General features: G+C 42.6%; 1 protein-coding gene across 5 annotated transcripts in view; it reads left to right on the plus strand.

Annotated features, from left to right (window-relative positions):
- grik2 (glutamate receptor, ionotropic, kainate 2) overlaps positions 1-24,406 on the plus strand; it is a 309,207-nt gene that overhangs the window by 122,733 nt on the left and 162,068 nt on the right. For all 5 annotated transcript variants that reach the window (XR_011644593.1, XM_034101861.2, XM_034101862.1 and 2 more), the window contains 2 exons: positions 5,467-5,520; positions 13,811-13,984. Coding sequence is in view for 4 of the 5 variants with exons in the window: in XM_034101861.2 (XP_033957752.1) it covers positions 5,467-5,520; positions 13,811-13,984 (228 nt within the window). In the remaining variant the exon portion in view is untranslated. The remainder of the gene's footprint in view (positions 1-5,466; positions 5,521-13,810; positions 13,985-24,406) is intronic.

Below are 24,406 nucleotides of genomic sequence, written 5' to 3' on the forward strand. Positions count from 1 at the left end.
CTGGGATCCTCTTCTTCTGCATGATGGAAATCTCTTGGACAGACCATGACATAAATACAGCAGCCTTGAACCCTGTCACAATAACACACTTACGTTGAGATCACAGGAAGCATCGTCTGATCAAATAATATTAGTATTAATCCCACAATTGCACACAACATATCAACACATTGGAGAAAACAGTATTTGAAATAACTCACACAAACATACATGTACTTTCCGACATTTATCACATTGAAATGACGACCTAATTGACTTTGCTGTGCATGTGTCAGCCTGAAATTCTTTAAAATGGCTATTCTCTGCAGACCAGAATACTATGTGGCGTACATTAGCAAATCTGCAATGAGTAGCTCAATTAACAAGAATTCATATTTCTTCTGCTTTGAGGTTTTATCAAATATTAAAGACAACATGACTTCCGCCCCCAGGCTGTCACTCAGGGTTTAATCAATGGCGGGTGGTAGATTGCTGCAAGGTCAAGGACTCCTTCCATTATTAATGTCAGATAGAATCAGTGCTAACAGGAAGGAATAAAGACAGTCCCGCTCTGATATTCGCATTACATGACACACCTTTGAGTTAGTCATAATAAGTGCTTCACATCAGCCATGTCAAACCGTAACCCCCAAATGTAGACACAACAAGGAGGACAACAGAGAGGATACATAATATACCTTTAATGTGTGTAATGTAGGACACAGACTAGCATTTCACTGATTTGTTGAATAAATCATTCAAAAAACACTTATATTTACATGCTGTATATTTAGTTCACTCATTCAATAACAGTGACCACCTTTCTTGTATCAGACCAATGAAGGCTTCTCATTTTAAGACATCATATTGTGTGGCATTGCCTTGTGCGAAATTACGATATCTGCGTCTTTGCATCACCTTTGTAAGTTAAGGCCATGGCTCTCTAGGACTGTAACCTTATATATAGATGCAGACAGATCTGTGTCAGACCAATAAGACAAACAGAGGAGAAAGCTTGGATAACACCTGAATGTTTCAGAGCCTTTTTAAAACTCAAAATCATAAAATGTGTGTCATGTATATCAAATAAACCAGGATTCTGGAAATGGATGTCGCTGCCATCTGTCTTTGTGAGGCTATTTTAAGGCAACACTAGAACACTTTACACACTCTAATGTTTCAAAGTCGCTTCTTTTTATGTTGTCTCACAGGGTTAAGCAGTTTTTTATTCGAACAAAAATACTCTGCCATGGGTTGAAGTATAGCTCAATTATAACTTTCCCCCCAAATTGTCCCTACAGTAAGTAAGAGATACATTTACAGAGGTGGGAAGGAACTAAGTACATTTACTCAAGTACAGTAATTAAGTACAATTTTCAGATACTTGTAATTTACTTGAGTATTTCAATGTTGGACTACTTTGTACTTCTACTCCTCTACAATTCAGAGGTGAATTGTGTACTTCTACTCCACAACATGTATTTAATCCCTTTAGTTACTTCACAGATGTGGATGAATGATGTGAAATATAATCAAGTGTTAAATCAGACTTTAGTTCCACCTGGAGTAAATCCACAAGCTACCCTGCAGTATACAAAGTCATTCAGACTTGCTGCACCTTCACCAGCTTTGAGAACACTTTCATGATCAATCATTATAAAACATATCATATTATTCTGAAATGGACCAATCTGCACAATGACTACTTTGACTGTCGCTACTTTAACTATATTTTTATGCTAATAATGTTGTACTTTTACTTAAGGAACCTTTTGAATGCAGGACTTTTACTTACCATTCCTACACTCTTACTTTTACTCCAGTACAATATCTGAGTTCTTCTCCCACCTCTGTACATTTATCATGGTCACACTGGTCAAAGAATGTCAGGACAAAAAGGCCTACAATTAAAAGAAATTAAGTAAATGATTTGTTGACATTTGTCTGATTTTGACAGTATTTCCCAGCTGTATCTAACAGAACCATCCTTGTAATATACTTAATCATGATTAATCGTGCAATTGAACAAGGAATTGGCAGAGAATTGATTGATTTATATATGGTTGAGAGGAGGACAAGTGGCTAATAATAATAATACAAATATTAAAGCTAGCCTGGTCGGAACATAAAAGGCTGTAGATCAAAATAAATGTGGTGAGTTCAAGCAGATTTTCCATTGTGCGAACACCATTATCATATGATACTAAAGAGAGTATTTCAGGTTATCAACTTAATTATTTTAGCTGGATTAGACACACCAAGAAGTGTAACCAAGAAGAAAATCATGTGAATACATTGAACAGCATATTTCCTTTCAGTTACACTGAACAAAAATATAAACGCAACACTTGGTGTCATTTCCTGAACCTTTGTATACCAGAGGAATGCTGGAAACCTTTCCATGCTTATGTATCTATGTTCCAATTTGTTATGTCATTTATAAAAAGCAAATCAATGGAGAAAAACATTCTGTTCAGTTATAATCACTGTGAACGACAGAAAAAGCACTTCCTAATTTAGTTGTAGCTTGAAGGTGGATTCTGATATACACTGAACAAAAATATAAACGCAACACTTTTGTTTTTGCTCCCATTTTTCATGAGATGAACTCAAAGATCTAAAACATTTTCTATATACACAAAATAACCATTTCTCTCAAATATTGTTCACAAATCTGAAAAAATCTGTGATAGTGAGCACTTCTCCTTTTCTGAGATAATCCATCCCACCTCACAGGTGTGGCATATCAAGATGCTGATTAGACAGCATGATTATTGCACAGGTGTGCCTTAGGCTGGCCACAATAAAAGGCCACTCTGAAACGTGCATTTGTGCTTTATTGGGGGGGTCTGGGGGGGTCCGAAAAGCAGTCAGTATCTGGTGTGAGGGGTAGGATTAGGGTTAGGGGTAGGGTTAGGGTTAGGGTAATGTTGTGAATTGAGTTGCCTGTGTTCGTCGTCCATAACATATGCCTGCCCATACCATAACCTCACCACCACCATGGGCCACTCAATTCACAACATTACCCTAACCCTAACCCTACCCCTAACCCTAATCCTACCCCTCACACCAGATACTGACTGGTTTTCGGACCCCCCCAGACCCCCCCAATAAAGCAAAACTGCAAGTTTCAGAGTGGCCTTTTATTGTGGCCAGCCTAAGGCACACCAGTGCAATAATCATGCTGTCTAATCAGCATCTTGATATGCCACACCTGTGAGGTGGGATGGATTATCTCGGAAAAGGAGAAGTGCTCAGCTCACTATCACAGATTTTCTCAGATTTGTGAACAATATTTGAGAGAAATGGTTATTTTGTGTATATAGAAAATGTTTTAGATCTTTGAGTTCATCTCATGAAAAATGGGAGCAAAAACAAAAGTGTTGCGTTTATATTTTTGTTCAGTGTATATCAGAATCCACCTTCAAGCTACAACTAAATTAGGAAGTGCTTTTTCTGTCGTTCACAGTGATTATAACTGAACAGAATGTTTTTCTCCATTGATTTGCTTTTTATAAATGACATAACAAATTGGAACATAGATACATAAGCATGGAAAGGTTTCCAGCATTCCTCTGGTATACAAAGGTTCAGGAAATGACACCATGTGAATCACTGGTGGTGAGTGGGCTGATCCTCAAACAGAAAGAAGGCTGGAGGAGGCTTCTCAAGGTCCCCCACCTGATCCAGGCAGCCATTATCACTTCCTGTCTGTTTAACCATCCTCTACACACAGTCCTAGTCTGGGATATACTTCAGTTTAGTGACACTTTGACACCACCATCTACATCTAAAAACAGATAGCCTCTTGATGGGGTGAATAAGTACATGATTCTGTGGTAGCTCATTTGTGGTAGCACATAAGATTTGCAGCGATCAGAGGCAGATGACAACTCCTACTGAACAGGGCAGCCATTTAGAGTGACTCTGTTCTAATCAACATAAAATACAAATGTAACTGCAACAGAGTCTTGTTTACCCATTCATCAAGTATCTCTCTGTGCTCATTCTATTCTGGTTTTCCTTCCTCTGACTCCCCACTAATCTCACACCAGTCTATAGACACCAATTATTTGTGGCAAGGTTAGGGTTAGGGTTAGGGTTAAGCCTTCTCCAAAGCCATGTCTTCCAACTCTCCAAGATGTTCTCCGGTCCAAAGGTTTCCTTCTTCTCCAATTTCTAGAAAGCTGGATTAAATCCATGGAGGGCATTCAGGGTGCATCCTAATCTAAGGGCCCCATCAACCTCAACAGCAATTGTACTCCACGTCTATTGGATGGCTGAACGCCTTTTTCTTTTTTATTTGAAGCTGCATTCAAATAATCTGTGATCTTGTAAAGAGTAGGACAAAATATCATGTTAGATATTATTGCAATGTAGATTGTCAAAATAAAAGTGGACCCAATTGTAAAGACTTGAAGGAAACCGCTCTGGTCAGACTTTGGAGTACTGTGTCTTTTTTAATAATATGTCATTCACTAAACATGTCTCAAGGCAAGACTGTTGAAATCTAAATTCTAAAACCTTGTTCTAGGCCATTTTATTTGATCAATTGTGTTTTAAAAACGGTTTAAAAGGGTTCAGAGTTAATAAAAACCTTTTATTGCAGTTCCGGTGCATAAAATGGAGTGTGTAACACACCCATCACTACTGACCTTCACACTTTTTCTCTGCGTTTCTCTACATAAAGGACACACTCCTTCACACATTAGCACTGCATGTAAACTGTTATGTGCAGAATCATCAAATATTGACATATTTATAGGATATGTGGCTGCTTTAACATATCCATCTGTGTGATGAAATAACGCCAACAAATACATGTTGATGAGCTGCTTGCACCTTTCCTGGTTCACAGCGCTGAAAGTATTTTCCACTCAGAGCCAGTCGCATCATGTTATGCTTGTATATTCACACTTTCATATCATCAGCATAAGTATCACACGACTAGCTGTTTTTTTACACAGATTGTTCTAAACGCCCGCTTCCAAACTATTTCCCACCTCATTATTTTAGGATGACTTCCTTATATATGTTTTCCAGCTGTCCCACTTCTATAGAAAGATGCATTATCCCCCACATCCCCTACATATGCCAGATAGGATGAGTCTGAGCTCTGTCTTTTGCTTTATTTGGCTTATGTCCTTTTTCTGGTGGGTGTTTGTCTCTTATCTCTGAGCCTGTGGCTGCAGCAGTGTAGCAGCATATATGCCTCTTCACATTACATGGTAATACAGCCAGTAATACAGACACACATGTGGAGGAATGTGTGTGTGTGTGTGTGTGTGTGTGTGTGTGTGTGTGTGTGTGTGTGTGTGTGTGTGTGTGTGTGTGTGTGTGTGTGTGTGTGTGTGTGTGTGTGTGTGTGTGTGTGTGTGTGTGTGTGTGTGTGTGTGTGTGTGTGTGTGTGTGTGTGTGTGTGTGTGTGAAATATGACGACATATTTTATCCTCCCTATTCATTTATAAATCTCTCCCTCTCTCTCAGGCTCTCTCCATGGGGATGATGACAGAGTATTATCACTATATCTTCACCACACTGGTAAGTCGAGAAAGAGGCTGAGCTGCACAGTCTCTTTGTCATCAGGTCTAACTCAGAGCTCCATATCCCCATGAAGATTTGTTGCATGCCCAAAGACGAGATGGCGCCGCTCTTCAATCTTCATTTTCTCAGCTATTCATTTTATTACCTCGGGTCGTTATTTTTTCCTTTAATGTGTTTCCAAGAGCCAAAGAAAATAATAGCATAGTACTTTGTGACATTAGGATAACTGAGATTTGTTTCTTCTTTTCAATCCTTTTCTGCTGTTTCCCACCTTTTTGAACATTAATGCTCTTCTTCTTCGTCATTATGTTCCACAGTTATGTCTTTCTCTCCCTTTTCTTCCTTTATATCATAGTCGCATCTTTCTTATAGAGTTTTTAAGAGTGCTACAGATTTCACATACTGACTGTACTGTGGCCGACAGGTGCAAACACGCTACAACAGCCCAACACATGCCATTAGGGGAAATGCACTGCCGCTTCAGAAACGATGCAAATGTATAAACACAGAGGTGCCAACACATATGCAAGTCAAGAAACATCTTCACCAAACTGACAAAACATGTGCAGCTTTTACCAAAAGCACTTCATGAACAAAATGATGCAATTAGAAAACGCCGCAAGAAGCTCCAAACACAACGAAAACCAGGGGACACTAAAAGGTGACGCACACTGGAGAGCTTGTTGATGTTTGGGGATTATAAAGGTGGCCAAGTGTCACAGTCAGCAGAGTTGGTCCGTTTCATAATTAAATGTTGTGTCAGTATATTTGACTAGGTTGACTAGGTTAGCTACGTTTAACTATACGGTGTCCTTAAATATTTCTTGTTTTATATTTTATGTCTGCACCATGACATCAAGTCAAACTCCTCGTATGTGTGAACCTACCTGGCAATAAACCCGTTTCGGATTCTGATTGCTTTCAGCATCTGCAATAATATCAGAAGGAATCATGTGATCACATTGTTCAAATGAGCTAATAAAACTTACATTTTAGGTAGGTTTCCAACACCAATTACAGTTGGCCAGCTTCATAATCCCCGAACGTCTACAATACTCCGGGCCTATCTGTTTGCGTTACCTTTTAGTGTCCCCTGATTTCCGTTGTGTTTTGAGCTTCCTGCAGAACTTTTTACTTGCAGCGTTCTTTAAGCAGTGCTTTTAGTCACCGCTGTGCATGTATCGTCAAGTTGGTGAATGTTTTCTAAATGCTGCACATTTGTCGTCAAGTTGGTGAAGAGGTTTCTTCATTTGCATTTGTTTTGGCACATTTATGTTCATATTTAAATTGTTTTTAAACTGTAGTGCATTTCTCCAAATGGAAATGTTTTTGACTGTTTTACCACCACATACTGGAGCTTATTCCCAATGTCCATACAAATCAACCCTCTAGTCTAGAGCAAAGAAAAAAGGCTTTTTGTAAATTCAGCAGATTTATATATCATCTAATGTATTGAATTGATGCCAGGCACAGAGCTTTTGCACAAGGACACTTCCACATGTTGACCGGAGCGGGGGAATAACAGACACTATGACCAGTACCTCTCAAGCTACTGAGCCACAGCCAACCTTCCCCATAAACCACCATAAAGGGGAACCTGTAAAACTGTTGACAGGAAAACTGCAAACACCCTCTATTGTTACTCTTCTTTTATTATTTCTAACATTTTTGACGTTAAACAATTTGAGTCTCTCAGGGTAAAGACTGAGCAGCCGTGGCCAGGGAAACTCTTACTGAAAGTAGAGCAGGGTGGACCCAAATTGCAATAGAAAACCACCTTCATTTAAAGGCAAAGAGAGGTGACGGCAGTGGCAGCTGGTGGAAAATATTTGTGGTGGGGCTGTTGATATAGTGAGTAAAACAATTTTTTTTTAGGACTTCTGGTGATGTAATGGCGCGTTTCCAGTGCAGCGCGGAGCTCGCTTTAATGCTGCGTTCAGACCGGACGCGATGTGACGTTTGGGGGCGGCGCAATTACATGTAAAGTCAATGCAGAGACACGATCAGACACGAATTGGCTCTGACGGCGCGCATGAAGCAGTGGACGCGGCGCGAATCACGCGATTGAGGCGATTGAAGGGGGCCGCGTCAAACACGAGAGTGACATTTTTTCAACTCGGGCGTCAAATTCACGTGACGCGTTCTCGCGGAAGCCAATCAGCGGTGAGGATCTCAGCCTGCCGTCACTGACGTTCAACCAGAAAACATCAGCCATTAGCTGTTAGCAGTTAGCACACAGAGATCACAGCTCCTCATATCTGTTCAGAAACTAGACACAAGTTAAACAAGTACAAACCACAGACTGTCTGTGTCATGGCGAATACAGTCGCTGGTTTATTTATGTATGTAGGCCGTTGTTGTTTAGAGCGAAGCGAATATTAGCATCGCGTCCGGTGTGAACGTAGCATAAACGCTCCTATCGCATCGCTCCTATCGCATCGCTCTAGTCGCTCGAGTTTCAGCGCGGCTGCCAGCTGTGTTTACTCGCATCATTCAAACAAGACGCGCTCTGGAGCTACAACTACAACAAAATGAACATATTTTACCGTGATTAAATTGTAATACACGTTTCTAAATGATGCCGATGTAACAACATACTGATACCGGTTAGTAAAAACCATGAATTAATGCTTTGACAAGTCTGCAGACAGACGGCAGGCGAAAAACCTTTTAGAATGCTTGTTTTCTGAATGGAGATTGGGTCGACCAGGCTAAGCATAAATAAACCAGCGACTGTATTCGCCATGACAGAGACAGTGCCGAGCCGTGCGCGGCCCGTTTTTGGTTGCGTTTCCACTTGGCCTAGTACCGGCTAGCGGGTCCTAATTCACAGTTTTTCTGGCCCCATAAAATCGTGGTTCTAGGGCCAGGAACAACCAGGCTGAGTCGGGCTGAGCATGCTAAACTAGAGAGAGAATCGCTGGCAAGGGGGCTACAACTACAACAAGATGAACATATTTTACCGTGATTTAATTGTAATACACGTTTCAAAATGATGCCGAAGTAACAACATACTGATACCGGTTAGTAAAAACCATGAATTAATGCCTTGACAAGTCTGCAGACAGACGGCGAAAAACCCTTTTAAAATGCGTGTTTTCTAAATGGAGCTTGGCTAAGCTAACGTTATATATGCTCCGACCGTCCACACTCACAACAACGGCCTATACAGACATAAATAAACCAGCGACTGTATTCTCCATGACACAGACAGTCTGTGGTTTGTACTTGTTTAACTTTTGTCTAGTTTCTGAACAGATCGTATCTGTCCCCGGCTGTTTGAAGAGCAAGCATGGGAAACAAAAGACAGCATTTACCTGTTTGCATCCAGCTAGCCATGCCTTTCTGGTGTACCAGCTACGTGAGAAGCCTCGTTGATACGTTTTGTCTTTTTCACGAGCTTGCTGCGATATATACAAATCGGGTTGGTCCGGTCCAAGGTCTTTAAGCAACAGTTTATCTCCCAAACTTCTCCTTTCGAAAGGATTGGAGATTAGCTATTGAACGGAATTTGGCGGGGACACGAAGCCATTCTCATCACCTTGGTCACTCACGAGACTAAAAAACAACTCACGTCAACGCACGCAACGAACATGTGACTTATCAGTAACTTTAGACATCGTAACACAATTTTAAACGAGATTTTATTGTAGATTATACATTTTACTGATACCAATTGTATGATATTTACCTTGTTTTTTAAAAATAAAAATATAAAATATATATATTTTTTAAATATATATTTTTTAATTTAATTAAAAAAAATATTGTTTGTGTGAAGAGGTGGGGCCGTGCTCCTAGCGCCCCTATGGGCCGGCCGCCACTGGGTGACGGTCAAGTGTTAGACGAAGACAGCTGAAGACGTCAGCAGGAAACCTTTCAGTGAACAGTCATCCACAAAGTTCATCTTTAAACAAGGTCAAACACAACTGCCCTTGAAGAAAAGAGTCCAACCCTTTCAAGGGAAACTTCTGGTAACACTGTTAATCATTCTACCTTTATTTAGTTTTGACAGGCCAAACTCATGTGATCCTTGAACACATACATCAAAAAGGCTCAAATAAAATCTGAGCTAACAGAAAATGCTCCATTTGAGTTTAGTCAGTAGGCGTAAAGATTCACACTTAAAGTGGCTACAGAACAGAAAAGCTTGCAGATAAGAAATACAATCTGCTTTGTAATATATTGTTCTTTATTTAAAATATGTTTTAACATTGTGATCCTACTAGTAATCCTATTTTTTTAAATGTAACATTAATCTGATTATATCTTTATTCATGTAACTGTAAGGGAATACACTTCTGTATGTTTTTGTATGTATCCTTATTATGTATTCCTTTAACATGTATATTGTTACGTTCGGTGAGGCAGAAGCTTGTCATTTGTCACGTTAATGTGAAGGGCAGCATTCAGAGGCTGTAGCTCTTCTGATCTCAGGGCACACACACACACACACACACACACACACACACACACACACACACACACACACACACACACACACACACACACACACACACACACACACACACACACACACACACACACACACACACACACACACACACACACACACACACACACACACACACACACACACACACACACACACACACACACACACACACACTCCCTAAATGTTCTTAGTCCATGTTCCACATCAAGGATTTGACTCGGTCCCATCCCACTGTTATCCTGAAGAGGCTGTTTGTGTTGCCTTGTATCAAAACCTGATCAAAACACACTCTCTTTGTGTTCCGCCTCCCTTTACTTTTTTTAACGTCAAGTTCCTTTGAAAACAGAATGATTCATTCTTCAACTGTCTGTGCTTTTCATCCTGGCGGCGAAAAGCGATCATTTTGGGTTTGAAATGGAACATCTAAATGTGCATACTAAATGTCTGCAGCCATTCTGTGTGGCCCAATTTATGTGAGATAATTAAATGTCCCTCTGGTGTTTTCCGGCAGATGAAAAGAAGTAATACAAACATGAATGAGGCAGGGGAGGGACAGTAGTAGTTGTCATTTCCCACTGTTGTGTTTGGCAGACAGAGTCCGGAACTGACAGCATCCTTCTTCCAGCACAGTGAACCAACCCAACATACTGAGGCCACATATGGCAGCCATTTAGTGCCAGGTTTTTTTATTTTCTCTTACTTATCGTTTGTTAAAGGTAGGGTAGTTATATTCCATGGAATGCTCTTAACATCCCGATAACAATGAATACATTAAATGCTTTAACAATAAATACATAAAAAAACGTTATCTGTGGAAGCCGTGGCGCTGTAAAAAGCATGACCAATCATCTGAGCCGGCCCATCATTAATCAGAATCTGCAAAGTAACTCAAATAAATGTAGTGGAGTAAAAATACCAGGTTAACCTCTGAATTGTAGTGGAGTAGAACAAAGTATGCTGCTGTAACAAAAACATTTCCTAACTTGGGATCAATAAAGTATCTTAACTTAAGATGATCGATGGCTACTGCCATATTTGCTAAATGTGCCTCTGAACCTTGACAAGTGCATGTTTCAAGGCTTATCAATGAACAACAGGAGGGGTCACAGACATAAGACCAGCTGTTAAATAAAGCTCTTCTGACCTTAGCTGCCATGTGGGTATATATTAATGCTGCCCATTATGGGCACAAGCAAGGAGGGGGGGGGGGGCTGGGATGGACCCGTTCAAGTCCATTTTTGGAAAGTCTGCCGTGGTTCCATTCCATTTCAAAGAGATGTTTGACGCTCGGCATAACCTTGTCGCACTGCCACTCCAACATCCAATCACAGAGCTTGAGGACTAATCATGGAGTTTGTAAAGCAAAGCGGATGTTGTAGTCCCAAATGATAGCTGAGGATTCTGGGTAGTGTAGTGTCTTCGGAAACTCTGTAGTGTCTAAACTCCGAAAAAACTATTTGTTTCTCCGAATCGAAGGATAAAAACACAAAAGCATTGTACACAATTTAAACCAATCAATATTGTGTAATCAACAAGGATAAACTGATGTTTTTTAGTGGATGAGTAATGTAGATATCACTGTGTAATCATTTGACAGTGAGGGGAATACTTTTATTACATTGCATTTAGCTAACGCTTTTATCCAAAGCGACTTACAATAAGTGCATTCGACCAGGAAGACACAACCTTGAAGAAAACAGAATCATATAAGTACATCAGGTTTCATAGAGCCAAGCATTCCAAGTGCTACTCAACTGGCTTTAGATAAGCCAGTCCTTTATTAGTATATAAGTGCTCTGTTAGCAGTTCTTAGTTAGTAATTCTATCGCTCGAGGTGGAGTCGAAAGAGATGAGTTTTCAGTCTGCGCCGGAAGATGTGCAGGCTTTCTACTGTCCTGATGTCAATGGGGAGCTCATTCCACCATTTTGGAGCCAGGATACTTCCGGTTTTATTATGAAAACTTCGAGACCGGAAAAACTGTTTTCACCCCGTGAGGGTTGGCGCTAACTTTACCTGGAAGCTGCCGCATATACAGTTCTCCTGGCGAGACCTCAAATCATCTTCGTAATATCTATCAAACTATAGATCCTACACATCCACTGGACGTGGATTCTAAAAGTACAATATACACTTCTTGCTAGAAATCGAATCAAAAAGCATTTTAATGGCCAAACTATTTCACAATTTATTGATTTTCCAGAGAGGGTTATTTGTGAATAAACGACCCTCCGGAGCGTTTGCAATCAACGGGAGCATGTTGTTTCTTACACAACCACTAGAGGTGCTACACTTTAAAACGTGACTATGGGTCGTAATTTGCTGCTGAACAATCGACCTTACTGTATGGTCGTTTTTTGTAGGAGGACAGACTGGCGCGTTCGTGTGTTGGAGGAGGGGCTCTGTAAGGAAGTCTGAAGGAAGGGGCAGATTTTTTTCGGCTGCGTACTTTCAAATTCTAGCGCACTCGAGCTGGTTTCTCCATTCTTACCCACCCAACATTTAAGTGTTTTGTTGTTTTGATATTTCCAGCTATTTTAGATGAAGTCTTTATAATTAAGATCAGTTTTAGTCCAGTTTGTATGCATAGTTCGTTGAGTCCAGTTGTAATCTCCTCAATGTTACAACATTTTAGTCATTACTTAAAATAATTTGTTTCTCAATTATTTCAGCTATTTTTTGTATTTAGTCTTTTGCTAATTCCTTATTTATACATATTTTAGTAATTAGATTATATGGAACATTTCAATCAATCTAGTGTGTCAGAATAATTGAATGCAAGATGTTGTCTTTTTTTTAATTATCTGATGGAGAACACAGGTTGAATGAATGAGAATGCAGCTTTGTTACTCTGAGTGAGAAACAAAGACTTTTAAAGAAAATAGATTGAAAAAAGGTTGACTTTTTAACTACATTTGAGCCTAGCATTATTTATTTTGTGCGCCATTTGATCTTATTCATGGAAGAAAGGACAGGTTTACATGTATAGGACTCTTTACAATTAAGTGCTCTGCTTTGATCTGATTTTAATGTCAACTTTGCTTTTTCGAGAAATGTATTTTAGCACAGAGCTTTATGATATTACAGAAAACCACATCATGTGAAGCTCAATGTTTTGAAGAAACTTTTCTCTGTAAATGTGTACATTGACAGACTAAATGTAAAGTCTGTCTGCATTTTCTTATCTTTTAAATATTTCCTAAAACCGCTATTGATCTTTATCATTGATGATACAAGCAGACTGCCCCGTCCTTTCTAGTGTAAAACTAATACAATGAAAAAAACACCTCCCTCTTTGCATGTGTAATAACAGTTGACTAAAAAATTACCAGTACAACTAAACAGCATTGTCAATCATATTTCTGGGCAAACACATGCTGGGTTTGATTGTTAATGTTTCTAATCAAAGTTCACAAAACTCTGTGTAGTGGGGAGAAAGCGTTGGATAGGTAGGACGAACACACACAGGAGAAATACACATTCCATTTAATCAAACATTTCCTTTTATCTAAACCTAACCATTTCATTTAGTTTTTTCTAAAGCTAAGTCAGGGGTTTTGTTTTGTGTTCTTTCTATTTAGAATGTAAAACTGTATCGAGAATTTTTTTTAAAAGGCTTCCCCGAAACATAACTGAAAATGACCATTTTGTTGGAGACAGGGTTTCAAAAGTTATTAAAAGCCCCAAATCTGTATTAACATTGGGGTGCAATTGGTTTGCTTGTTAGCTCAGTAGTGGGGTTTCAGCTTTTAGCTTTTCATCAACTGCAAGGTCGTTAATAATGGAATCATAATCCTTCTCTTCTATCTCTAATGTATTTTCTTTACATCCAGGATCTGTTTGCGCTGGACGTGGAGGCGTATCGATACAGTGGTGTGAACATGACTGGCTTCAGGATCCTCAGCACGGAGAACAGCCAGGTGGCCTCCATCATCGAGAAATGGTCCATGGAGCGACTCCAAGCACCCCCCAAACCTGACTCTGGTCTACTGGACGGCTTCATGACCGTGAGTCTCATGCACAAAACAAATTAGCAGTGAAGGCTTCGGTTAACTTGTTCTAGAGCAAAATCAAAACACAACAAATCGTGTTCATTGGTGCACGGTTATGGCTCGTTTTGAAAGTCATGTAGCCGCTGCCAGTCAACACTCTCGAGCTAACTTCAGCAAAGCAGGAGAGTCAGAATGTGAGTTATTCTTACAATATCTGGTCCACACATTTGCTATCTAGCTTGAAATGCTCCTTGAATTCATGAAATCCATGCAGTAATAATAATAATAATAAATGGAATTTATAAAGCGCCTTTCACAGGACCCAAGGTCGCTGTACACAGACAAAACAAAACAGACAATGAGGAGCAAACAAAACAAGAAAAAATTAAATAAAATAAAGGAAGCCAGGGGGCCAGGAAAGGACTGGGGTCCGAAGGCCAGGGTGAACAGGTGCGTTTTCAGTGAGGATTTGAAGATGTCCAGGGAGGCAGCGTTCCAGATCTCGGGAGGAAGTGCATTCCAGAGGGTGGGGGCCGCAACACTGAACGCCCTGTCACCCACAGTACGAAGGCGAGAGCGGGGGATGGAGAGCAGGCCCGTGTCTGAGGACCGCAGACTCCGAGAGGGGGAGGGATGTTAAGTACTGGGGGGCGAGGGTATGGAGGGACTTGTACGTGAGGAGGAGTGTTTTGTAGTGAATCCGGGACTTGACCGGCAGCCAGTGGAGGTGGATGAGGGTGGGGGTGATATGTTGCTATGGCTTAGTGCGGGTGAGAAGCCTGGCGGCAGTAGAACCGTGGTGGGGGGCAGATCGCCTAAAAGATGAATGCTGGCTGCTACAGTGTTACCACACAGAGCTCGACACACATCACGCTGCTCGATCATAACTCCATATTCTGCTTTTTTATTGAGACGCGCGGTTACCAGGGCATATCATGGCCTCTTTCCCGTCTCTTTATCAAAAGTATAGTCTCATGTTTTATCACTGAAACCCAGTGCAGTGCCATCTATGCAAACGATTTGTATTGAGTTTTGTATTTGAAGCAATATAAGCGTAGCTTCCTGTACTTGATTGTGTGTGCGAGACACCGGTTCTCATTCCCAGAGGAGTAGGCATTTTATGATTCTGTGACATGTTGGCAGGGGAGTTCATAAGACGCATTAAGTGGAAACGCTGTGCGTAAAATTTGCCCTGTACTAAAATAATCAACTTTACCATAAATATCTACCTTAAAGTGAGGTTATAGAAGACAGGAAATATATCTTGCTGTGATTAGTTGTTTGTAGTCACTTGCCAAGCGGAGCGCGCTTCTGCATTCCAAAAAACCTTTAAATAGACAGTGCTTTCAACCGAGGGCGTATTCTTCAGGCCATAGTGCCCTGAAGAATAGGCGGGTTTACTTTACGGCCCATTATGAGGATTGCGAATATTATTTTTCCTTAGAAAATAAGTGCCGTATATTTATTACAAGTAATGACAACAGCTAGGAACAAAGCATCTGAACATATTGACTCAGGCACTGCTCTGATCTCATCTTTATTATACACTGTATTCGTCCAATAGCAGCTTGTATCTATGACACGTGAAATTCACTTGGCGATGTTCATAAATCCTACATGTATATACGATTGCCGTGATTTGGAGAAATATAAATGTATCTTTTCTCTGATGCTAAAAATATGCTGGCAGTGCCATTGGATAAGAACCTTGTTGAAGCACATGGAGTTGTTACAGCAGTCGACCAATGAGACAGCCAACCCATCACTTTGTGAATGTCGGTTGTGTTTCGCCATCTGTTTTTCTGCTTCTTGGTTTTCGACAGACATAAAGTCATTTAAGAAATACATTGTCGTTCTGGAGATGATTCGCTATTACAATGGATGTGCAGCCCAGCCTTCCAGTGGTCCTGAGGGAGTCAGACGGAGAACATCGGTGTGATAAGAAGAATCTCTGTCACTGTGGTGTGAAGCCTCTCTGAGAGCACACCTGTAATAACTGTTCCTCCACGCTGCTTTCATACCACTCTCTTATCTGGGACACTTGCCAAAAAACATCAACCCACAAGAGACAAGGAATGGAAAGGAAAAGAGAGTAATGTAGGCAATAGGAGAAATGAGAGGAGAGATGAATGTTAAAGAGAAAAAAAGAAGAAGGACAGACAGTGGGTGACGGGGAGGCAGAAGTAAAATCAGAGTCCTTGTGTTTGATTCCCAGTTCGACTGTTGAGGTGTTAAGCGTTAGGCCGATGCAGCCGCTTTGGTATGATTCCAGTTGGGAAGCACTGGCGGCGGCAGCGGCAACATGTTGGCTGCTGATTGAAAACAGGGGCTTACCTCTGGGGAGTAACACATTCTCTTTTTTCTCAAACGGCGAGGTCTCGCTGAGTCATGTTTCTGGATTGATATCGGAGACTGGGTGTTACTCAGTTTAAGCCCCTTTTGTTGGATTTGTGGCTCAATCAATACTCGTTCCCACTTGAGACCTGTAATTGACTGTGTGTGTAATAACTGTACCTTTTCAAAACACAAAAAGCTCACCGAGTGTCTTTATAGCTTCCAACACGAGCTGATACACGGAGTCGATGTGACGTCTCCAGTCCAGATTAACAAGAACCGAGAGAATATAAAAGATCTTTCTCATCATTCTCTTGTTGATTACTACCTCTTTAACTTCATTCTGCGCTGTCGAGAGTCGTCAGGCGGGCAGAACTGGGCGGTTATTTTTGGATCAGCGACAGGCGAAGATTTATGTGTGCGAGGAGTGTGCTGTGACCCTGCTCATCAGTGAATTAATGGCATGAGTTTGAAGGTGGATATTGATTAATTAGACAAATGGCAATCAGTCAGCAGCTAATGCATATTGACATGGTGAAAGGTTCCGTAAAAGTTTGATTAACGGCTTGATTTGTGTGCTGTATATACGGTTGTGTGTGCTTAAGTAGTGAACTGCTGATGTGCTGTAACTTATGAACTCGCTGATCATGACAGATTGCACTTCCCCTTCTCACTCCATTCAGCACCATTGTTTTTACATTTAGTGATTGAAATTGCCGTTTGAACAGTATGGCTTTGCTCAACAACAATCTTGGGTTTGGTGCCAAAGTTAATAATAAGATTGGAGCCAAGTGCAGTGTTTGACTTCAAAAGCAAACATTTAGAAGGTTCTACTTTCCATCAAATGGTGTTCTTGGCAGCTAGCAAAAACCTCTGTCGAGCATTATAGATCTAGAATAAATAGCCAACGTATTTACTGTATCCTGTCAGAGATGGACTTGGTCGCTTAACCAAGCCAAGCCAACCAGGAAGTGAGCCATTGAAACACATTTTGTAGTGGGACTAAAACTTATGTGCGAGTCTGTGATGTCTTTTGGCCCCAATAAACTGTTCCTGTTGACATTGGGAAAGAGACGTCTTCAGCAGAATCAGCAGATATATTTTGATTTAGATCAACTTCACAGGAGAAAAACACTTATAGCCCATATTAAAATCTGTAAGGCCTTATAGTTGTAAATGATCTAAAAAGCTTAGTTTCAGAGCTCCTTCCCCTCCTCCTTCCAACTGACTGAGCTGAGACCGTACGTTCTGCCGCCTTAAATGCAGCAGGCAAAGCTTAAAGAGGCCCTATTGTGCTTTTGGGGCTTTTCCCTGTCCTGTAGTGTGTTCAACCCGATATCACGGCAAGACGTGAACATGTGAGTGAACATAGTGTGTTATAGGTCTTTGTGTATGAAACTGGGCTGTAAAGAAGTTTCTCCCACACCTCCTTATGTAAAACTATTTTTGCAAGCACTCCAACACATTGTATTTGATACGCTAAGGGATGGGACATCGCTAAGTGGTTGACCAATCAGAGCAGACTGGGCTCTGGTTTCAGACAGAGGGTGAAAAGAGGTGCTGCAGCACAGGCAGTATGAGAGAAATAAAGAGCTTTTTGAACATTAAAGCATGCAGACATGTCGAGGCACAGAATACAAATATGAACCTGAACATTAGCACATGTCGTCTTTAAGGAAAGAGCATGTGCACATGCTTTAATGAGCAAGATTCAGGTATTTGTGCACTTAAGTCATTTTGGCATTAGGCGCCACTGAGCGACTTTCATAGGAATGAAAAGGGCCCCGCTACCAAAGCTGTATCCAATTCTCTTAATACATCCATTGTGGAATCAGCATTCACACTGAAAATGACCTCAACAGGGTACTCCCTAAAATCTTCAGCATCTTGTCTCATTGCATCAAATCATGAAAAAGGTGAAATGAAATTTGGTGGAGAGACGGTTTTGTTGTTGTGGGAGAAATCAGGTAAACTAATTCTGCACCTCATTTCGTTGTGCTGCCTACAATGAATGTGGCGTTGGAGAATCCCTGCCCTCAGTCGTGGCTTAACATGCACGACGACAGTGACCTCACAAGCGCCGCGCTCTCATTACCATAATGTCTGTCCTTGTTAATTGCTTAAGCTGCTGTCTGATTCATTGTGTGCCCTGCTAAATTGAAACAGGTTAAAAAAAAAAACACTCAGGCATGACTGTAATTTCTGCGTTTATCTCTTTGTCATAAGTCTGAAAGCCAGAGACGTTCACTTTTACCTTTCTCCTGGCAGACAGGCTGACCCCTCCCTCATCGAGGTCATCTCTTTGTTTGTTGCAGCTCCACCACACCGTTGGTATTCCGAGCTGAAGCATTGCTGCAGAATCCTTTATTTTGCCATATTAGCATATGCTACACATGTGGTACATTTAAATAGGGCGGTGACGGAAAGCTATTTCCTTTCTGACAGATATCATTTAAAGCATGATCCGAACAGAGTTATGTCACACAGACATCTGACATATTCCAGGTTTCATATTATCTGAGCATCAGTCAAACAGACCGTGAGCGGAGAGGATGAGTCATGTTATTAAATATCAGGAAGCGCTTCTGAAGGCTTGCCAGACAGAAATGTGTTTGCACTTTGTAATTATTGTGCCTACCTACTCACACCTACTTTCACACCATTTATTTTATATTTTTAACAAGCATTGCAGGGCATTCATAAAATAAACACTCCACATGTATGTTTACATGAAGTATTTACTAATCCCCTCCATTAAGCAGTCTTTTTGTTTTATTCTCTGTCTTGGCAGAACATAAGGTCTTTCTTTTTATAGTTATGCTCTCTTATTTATTATTTTCTTTCAACGCTGTCTGATTTGCTGCTATATCGATATATCATTTCCCTGCTATGAAAATGTAATTTGTCTCGGTGGGACTTTTATAGTTAACGTTTTTTTAAGACATTGTCCACTGTTTTTAGCAGGATCTTTACTCCAGCGTCAGAGCCTGATCGCTGTTCATCGATATAGTTACCATACCTGGGAGGACATTAAATAACATGATGCATGAGATGACAACACAAGGCAAGTTTATTTATATAGCACCTTTCAACACAAGGCAATTATAAGTGCTTTACAAAAATAAAAGACATTAAGGGCATTACAAAATAGTGCAGCGGAAACACATTATAAAATTACATTTAAAAACAGTCATTAAAAAGCATAGATAATAAAAAAACATGAATAACACATTTCTATTAACCGCAGCAAAATCAGCAGTGGTAATTTAACTCTTATAGAGTCGAATACAACACCTTTAAAGTGTCTATATTGGTCCACACTGTTTTGAGTTAAAATTACACTTTTGAAAGTGTTAACAAGTTTACACTTGGACAGAGTTCCAGAAACTCTCTCTATAGTTAAAATGTAACTCTGGTCAACACCGGTCAGTGTTACACTTACGCAACACGAGCTTGCAGAGTCAAAAGTTAACACCACAAGTGTAATTTTTTTTAACACTAAATAGAGTTGAAGTCATATTAACACTATTAAGGATATAAAATGTAACTCAACTCTTTAGAGTTGCTTCATATTTTAAAAGCACTGTAGGGTGTCAATTTATAATCTCACCTACACACAATGCAACATTATTTTTAAAAACGATATAAAAGAAAGACACAAGCCAAGTTTCAAAGTTTGCATGTAACAGAGGCATGACGGGGGGGGGGCGAGAGAAAATTCCCCTGTAGCGACCGGTACATTAATGGGAAACCCTAAATGTTTGAGCACCCTCTATGAAACGTCAAGCTACCCCACAGCACCCCCAAAATAAATCTCTGGCGCCGCCACTGAGCCTGCAGCCCCGTTTTGAAGAAACGTGCAGTGCGAAACAGCCACTGATGCTGCAGCCACTGATGCTGTGATTGCAAAGTGGCAAAGTATTATAACTTATTGTTCTAGTAAAGGGATTGCACAATTGTATTATGTATTTATTTTTTTGAGCACAAAGACTTACAGTATGGAGCATTGTTTTATTATCACTGTTCTAGCAAGTGTTTTATTTTATTTTTTTGAAAGGAATGCTCACGTTCATATTGATGTATTTTAATAGATGTTGACTTGGCCCATTACGTGACTATTTGTTTTGGGGGGGCCCGATTTTTTTTTTCTCCAAAGGGGGGGCCTGACAGAAAAAGTTTGAGAATCACTGACCTACAGCATTGGCTTACATTAACATTCCACAGTATGTCCATTCAGTCCTTAACAGCACAGGTCACACAATATGACAATGTGTATGTCTATGTATGTTTTTCCATCCATCTCATTAGAAAACTGTTTGTCACAGGGTCTATAATAACCCAAATCATCAATAGACATAACAGAAAATGAATCAATTGTCTCCTCGATACAGTATGAATTATAGTGTTCATAAAAATACAGTCTGTCCACTTTGCAAATAAAAATGAAAGCTTGATCTTCATTTCCATCCATCCATCCATCCATCTTCTCCCGCTTATCCGTGGTCGGGTCGCGGGGGTAGCAGTTCCAGCAGAGAGCCCCAAACTTTCTTTTCCCTGGCGACATCAACCAGCTCTGACTGGGGGATCCCAAGGCGCTCCCAGGCCAGCGAAGAGATATAATCCCTCCACCTGGTCCTAGGTCTACCCCTTGGTCTCTTCCCAGCTGGACGTGCCTGGAACACCTCCCTAGGGAGGCGCCCAGGTGGCATCCTAACTAGGTGCCCGAACCACCTCAACTGGCTTCTTTCGACGCGAAGGAGGAGCGGCTCAACTCCGAGTCCCTCCCTGATGACCGAACTTCTCACCTTATCTCTAAGGGAGACACCAGCCACCCGGCGGAGGAAACCCATCTCGGCCGCTTGTATCCGCGATCTCGTTCTTTCGGTCATGACCCATCCTTCATGACCATAGGTGAGGGTAGGAACGCAAATGGCCCGGTAGACAGAGAGCTTTGCCTTCTGGCTCAACTCCCTTTTCGTCACAACGGTGCGGTAAAGCGACTGCAGTACCGCTCCCGCTGCTCCGATTCTCCGGCCCATCTCACGCTCCATTGTTCCCTCACTCGAGAACAAGACCCCGAGATACTTGAACTCCACTTGGGGTAAGGACTCATTCCCTACTTGGAGTGGACAGTCCATCGGTTTCCTGCTGAGAACCATGGCCTCAGATTTGGAGGTGCTGATCCTCATCCCAGCCGCTTCACACTCGGTTGCGAACCGATCCAGTGAGTGCTGAAGGTCGCAGACCGATGAAGCCATCAGAACCACATCATCTGCAAAAAGCAGTGGTGCAATCCTTAGTCCACCGAACTGCAGACCCCCCCCCCCACGACTACGCCTCGAAATCCGATCCATGTATATTACAAACAGGATTGGTGACAAAGCGCAGCCCTGGCGGAGGCCAACCCTCACCGGAAATGGGTCCGACTTACTGCCGAGGACCCGGACACAGCTCTCGCTTTGGGAGTACAGAGATTGGATGGCCCTGAGTAGAGACCCCCTCACCCCATACTCCCGCAGCACCTCCCACAGTAACTCCCTGGGAACCCGGTCATACGCCTTCTCCAAGTCTACAAAACACATGTAGACCGGATAAGCATACTCCCAGGCCCCCTCCAGGATCCTTGCGAGAGTAAAAAGCTGATCCGTCGTTCCACGACCAGGACGGAATCCGCATTGTTCCTCCTCAATCTGAGGTTCGACAATCGGCCTGACCCTCCTTTCAAGTACCTTGGAGTAAACTTTCCCGGGGAGGCTGAGTAGTGTGATGCCTCTGTAATTGGCACACACCCTCTGATCCCCCTTTTTGAAAAGGGGGACCACCACCCCGGTCTGCTACTCCTTCGGCACTGTTTCCGACTTCCACGCAACGTTGATGAGACGTGTCAACCATGACAGTCCCTCAACACCCAGAGCCTTCAGCATTTCCGGGTGGATCTCATCCACCCCCGGGGCTTTGCCACTGTGGAGTTGTTTAACGACCTCAGTGACCTCCCACCGGGAGATTGGTGTTGATCCCCCGTCATACTCCAGCTCTGCCTCTAACATAGAGGGCGGAGTTGTCGGGTTCAGGAGTTCCTCAAAGTGTTCCTTCCAACGCCCCAACACTCCATCAGTTGAGGTCCACAAAGTCCCATCCTTACTGTACACAGCTTGGATGGTTCCCTGCTTCCCCCTCCTGAGGTGTCGGACAGTTTTCCAGAACAACTTTGGTGCCGCCCGAAAGTCCTTCTCCATGTCTTCTCCAAACTTCTCCCACACCCGCTACTTTGCCTCGGCCACGGATGAGGCTGCTGCCCTTCGGGCCTGTCGGTACCTTGCAACTGCCTCGGGAGTCCCCCGGGATAACAAATCCCTGAAGGCCTCCTTCTTCAGTCGGACGCCTTCCCTGACCACCGGTGTCCACCAGGAGGTTCGAGGGTTACCGCCCCTTGAGGCACCTAGGACCTTGAGACCACAGCTCCCCACCGCGGCTTCGGCAATAGAGGCTTTGAACACCGACCACTCTGGTTCAATGTCCCCAACCTCCACAGGAATGCCCGAAAAGCTCCGCCGGAGGTGTGAGTTGAAGGCCTCCTGAACTTGGGCCTCCTCCAGACGTTCCCAGTTCACCCGAACTACACGTTTGGGCTTACCAGGTCTATCCAGAGGCTTCCCCCGCCACTCGACCCAACTCACCACCAGATGGTGATCAGTTGACAACTCCGCCCCTCTCTTTACCCGAGTGTCCAAAACATACGGCCTCAGGTCCGATGATACGATAACGAAATCGATCATGGACCTTCTGCCTAGGGTGCTCTGGTACCACGTACACTTATGAGCATCCTTATGTTCGAACATGGTGTTTGTTATGGCCAATCCATGACTAGCACAGAAGTCCAGTAACAAACCACCACTCCGGTTCAGATCAGGGGGGCCGTTCCTCCCAATCACGCCCCTCCAAGTGTCTCCATCATTGCCCACATGTGCGTTGAAGTCTCCCAGCAAGACTAAGGAGTCCCCTTCAGGAGCCCCATACAGGACTCTTTCCAGGGTCTCCAAGAAGGCCGAATACTCTGAACTGCTGTTGGGTGCATAAGCACACACAACAGTCAGAGTTTTCCCCCCCATAACCCGCAGGCGTAGGCAGGCGACCCTCTCGTCCACTGGGGTAAACTCCAACAACGAAGCACCTAACCGGGGACTTGTGAGTATCCCCACACCCGCCCGGCGCCTCACACCTTGAGCAACTCCGGAGAAGAATAGAGTCCAACCCCTATCCAGAAGTAAGGTTCCAGAGCCGACGCTGTGCGTAGAGGGGAGCCCAACCAGATCCAACTGGTACCGCTCCACCTCCCGCACAAGCTCCGGCTCCTTCCCCCCCAGAGAGGTGACGTTCCACGTCCCCAAAGCCAGCTTCTGCCGCCCGGGTCTGGTCCGTCGAGACCCTCCGCTTTCACTGCCACCCTTCTGGCAGCGCACCCGACCCCATCGATGTTTCCCGTAGGTGGTGGGCCCGCGGGACGGAGAAGCGGAGGTGTTGCCCACGTTGCCTTTTCGGGCTGGGCCCGGCCGGGTTCCGTGGCAAGCCCGGCCACCAGACGCTCGCCGACGAGTCCTCCTTCTGGGCCTGGCTCCAGAAGGGGACCCCGGGCTTCCTCCGGGCCGGGTATCCTCACTTCCTGTGTCGTCTTTCATGAGGTCTTTTGAACCAATCTTAGTCTGGCCCCTTGCCTGAGACCAATTTGCCAAGGGAGACCCTACCAGGAACACAAGGTTCCAGACAACACAGCCCCCAGGTTCATCAGGGCACACAAACCTCTCTACCACGGTAAGGTGCTGGTTCTTCAGTTCATTTCGAATGATATTATTGATTTTTACAAAACAGGAGTTTCTTTATCAGTTCTTATCAAAACAAACATTCCAATTTGATAATCAGTTCCATAGTTCTTTACCTAGTTAGAAGTTGACACGTCGCAGTATGCATTCACATTAAATGCATCACTTAAAGCCTCACCACCCTCCAAGCTGTCATTTCCTTCCTGACTGGACCAAACTCGAACCTCTGAAAATAAAAATACTCCCAGTGATAAGTGTTGTTTTACTTAGCTTGTTGGCCTCAAAT

Source organism: Pseudochaenichthys georgianus, chromosome 16, assembly GCF_902827115.2.
Source record: "Pseudochaenichthys georgianus chromosome 16, fPseGeo1.2, whole genome shotgun sequence".
Lineage (NCBI taxonomy): Eukaryota > Metazoa > Chordata > Actinopteri > Perciformes > Channichthyidae > Pseudochaenichthys > Pseudochaenichthys georgianus.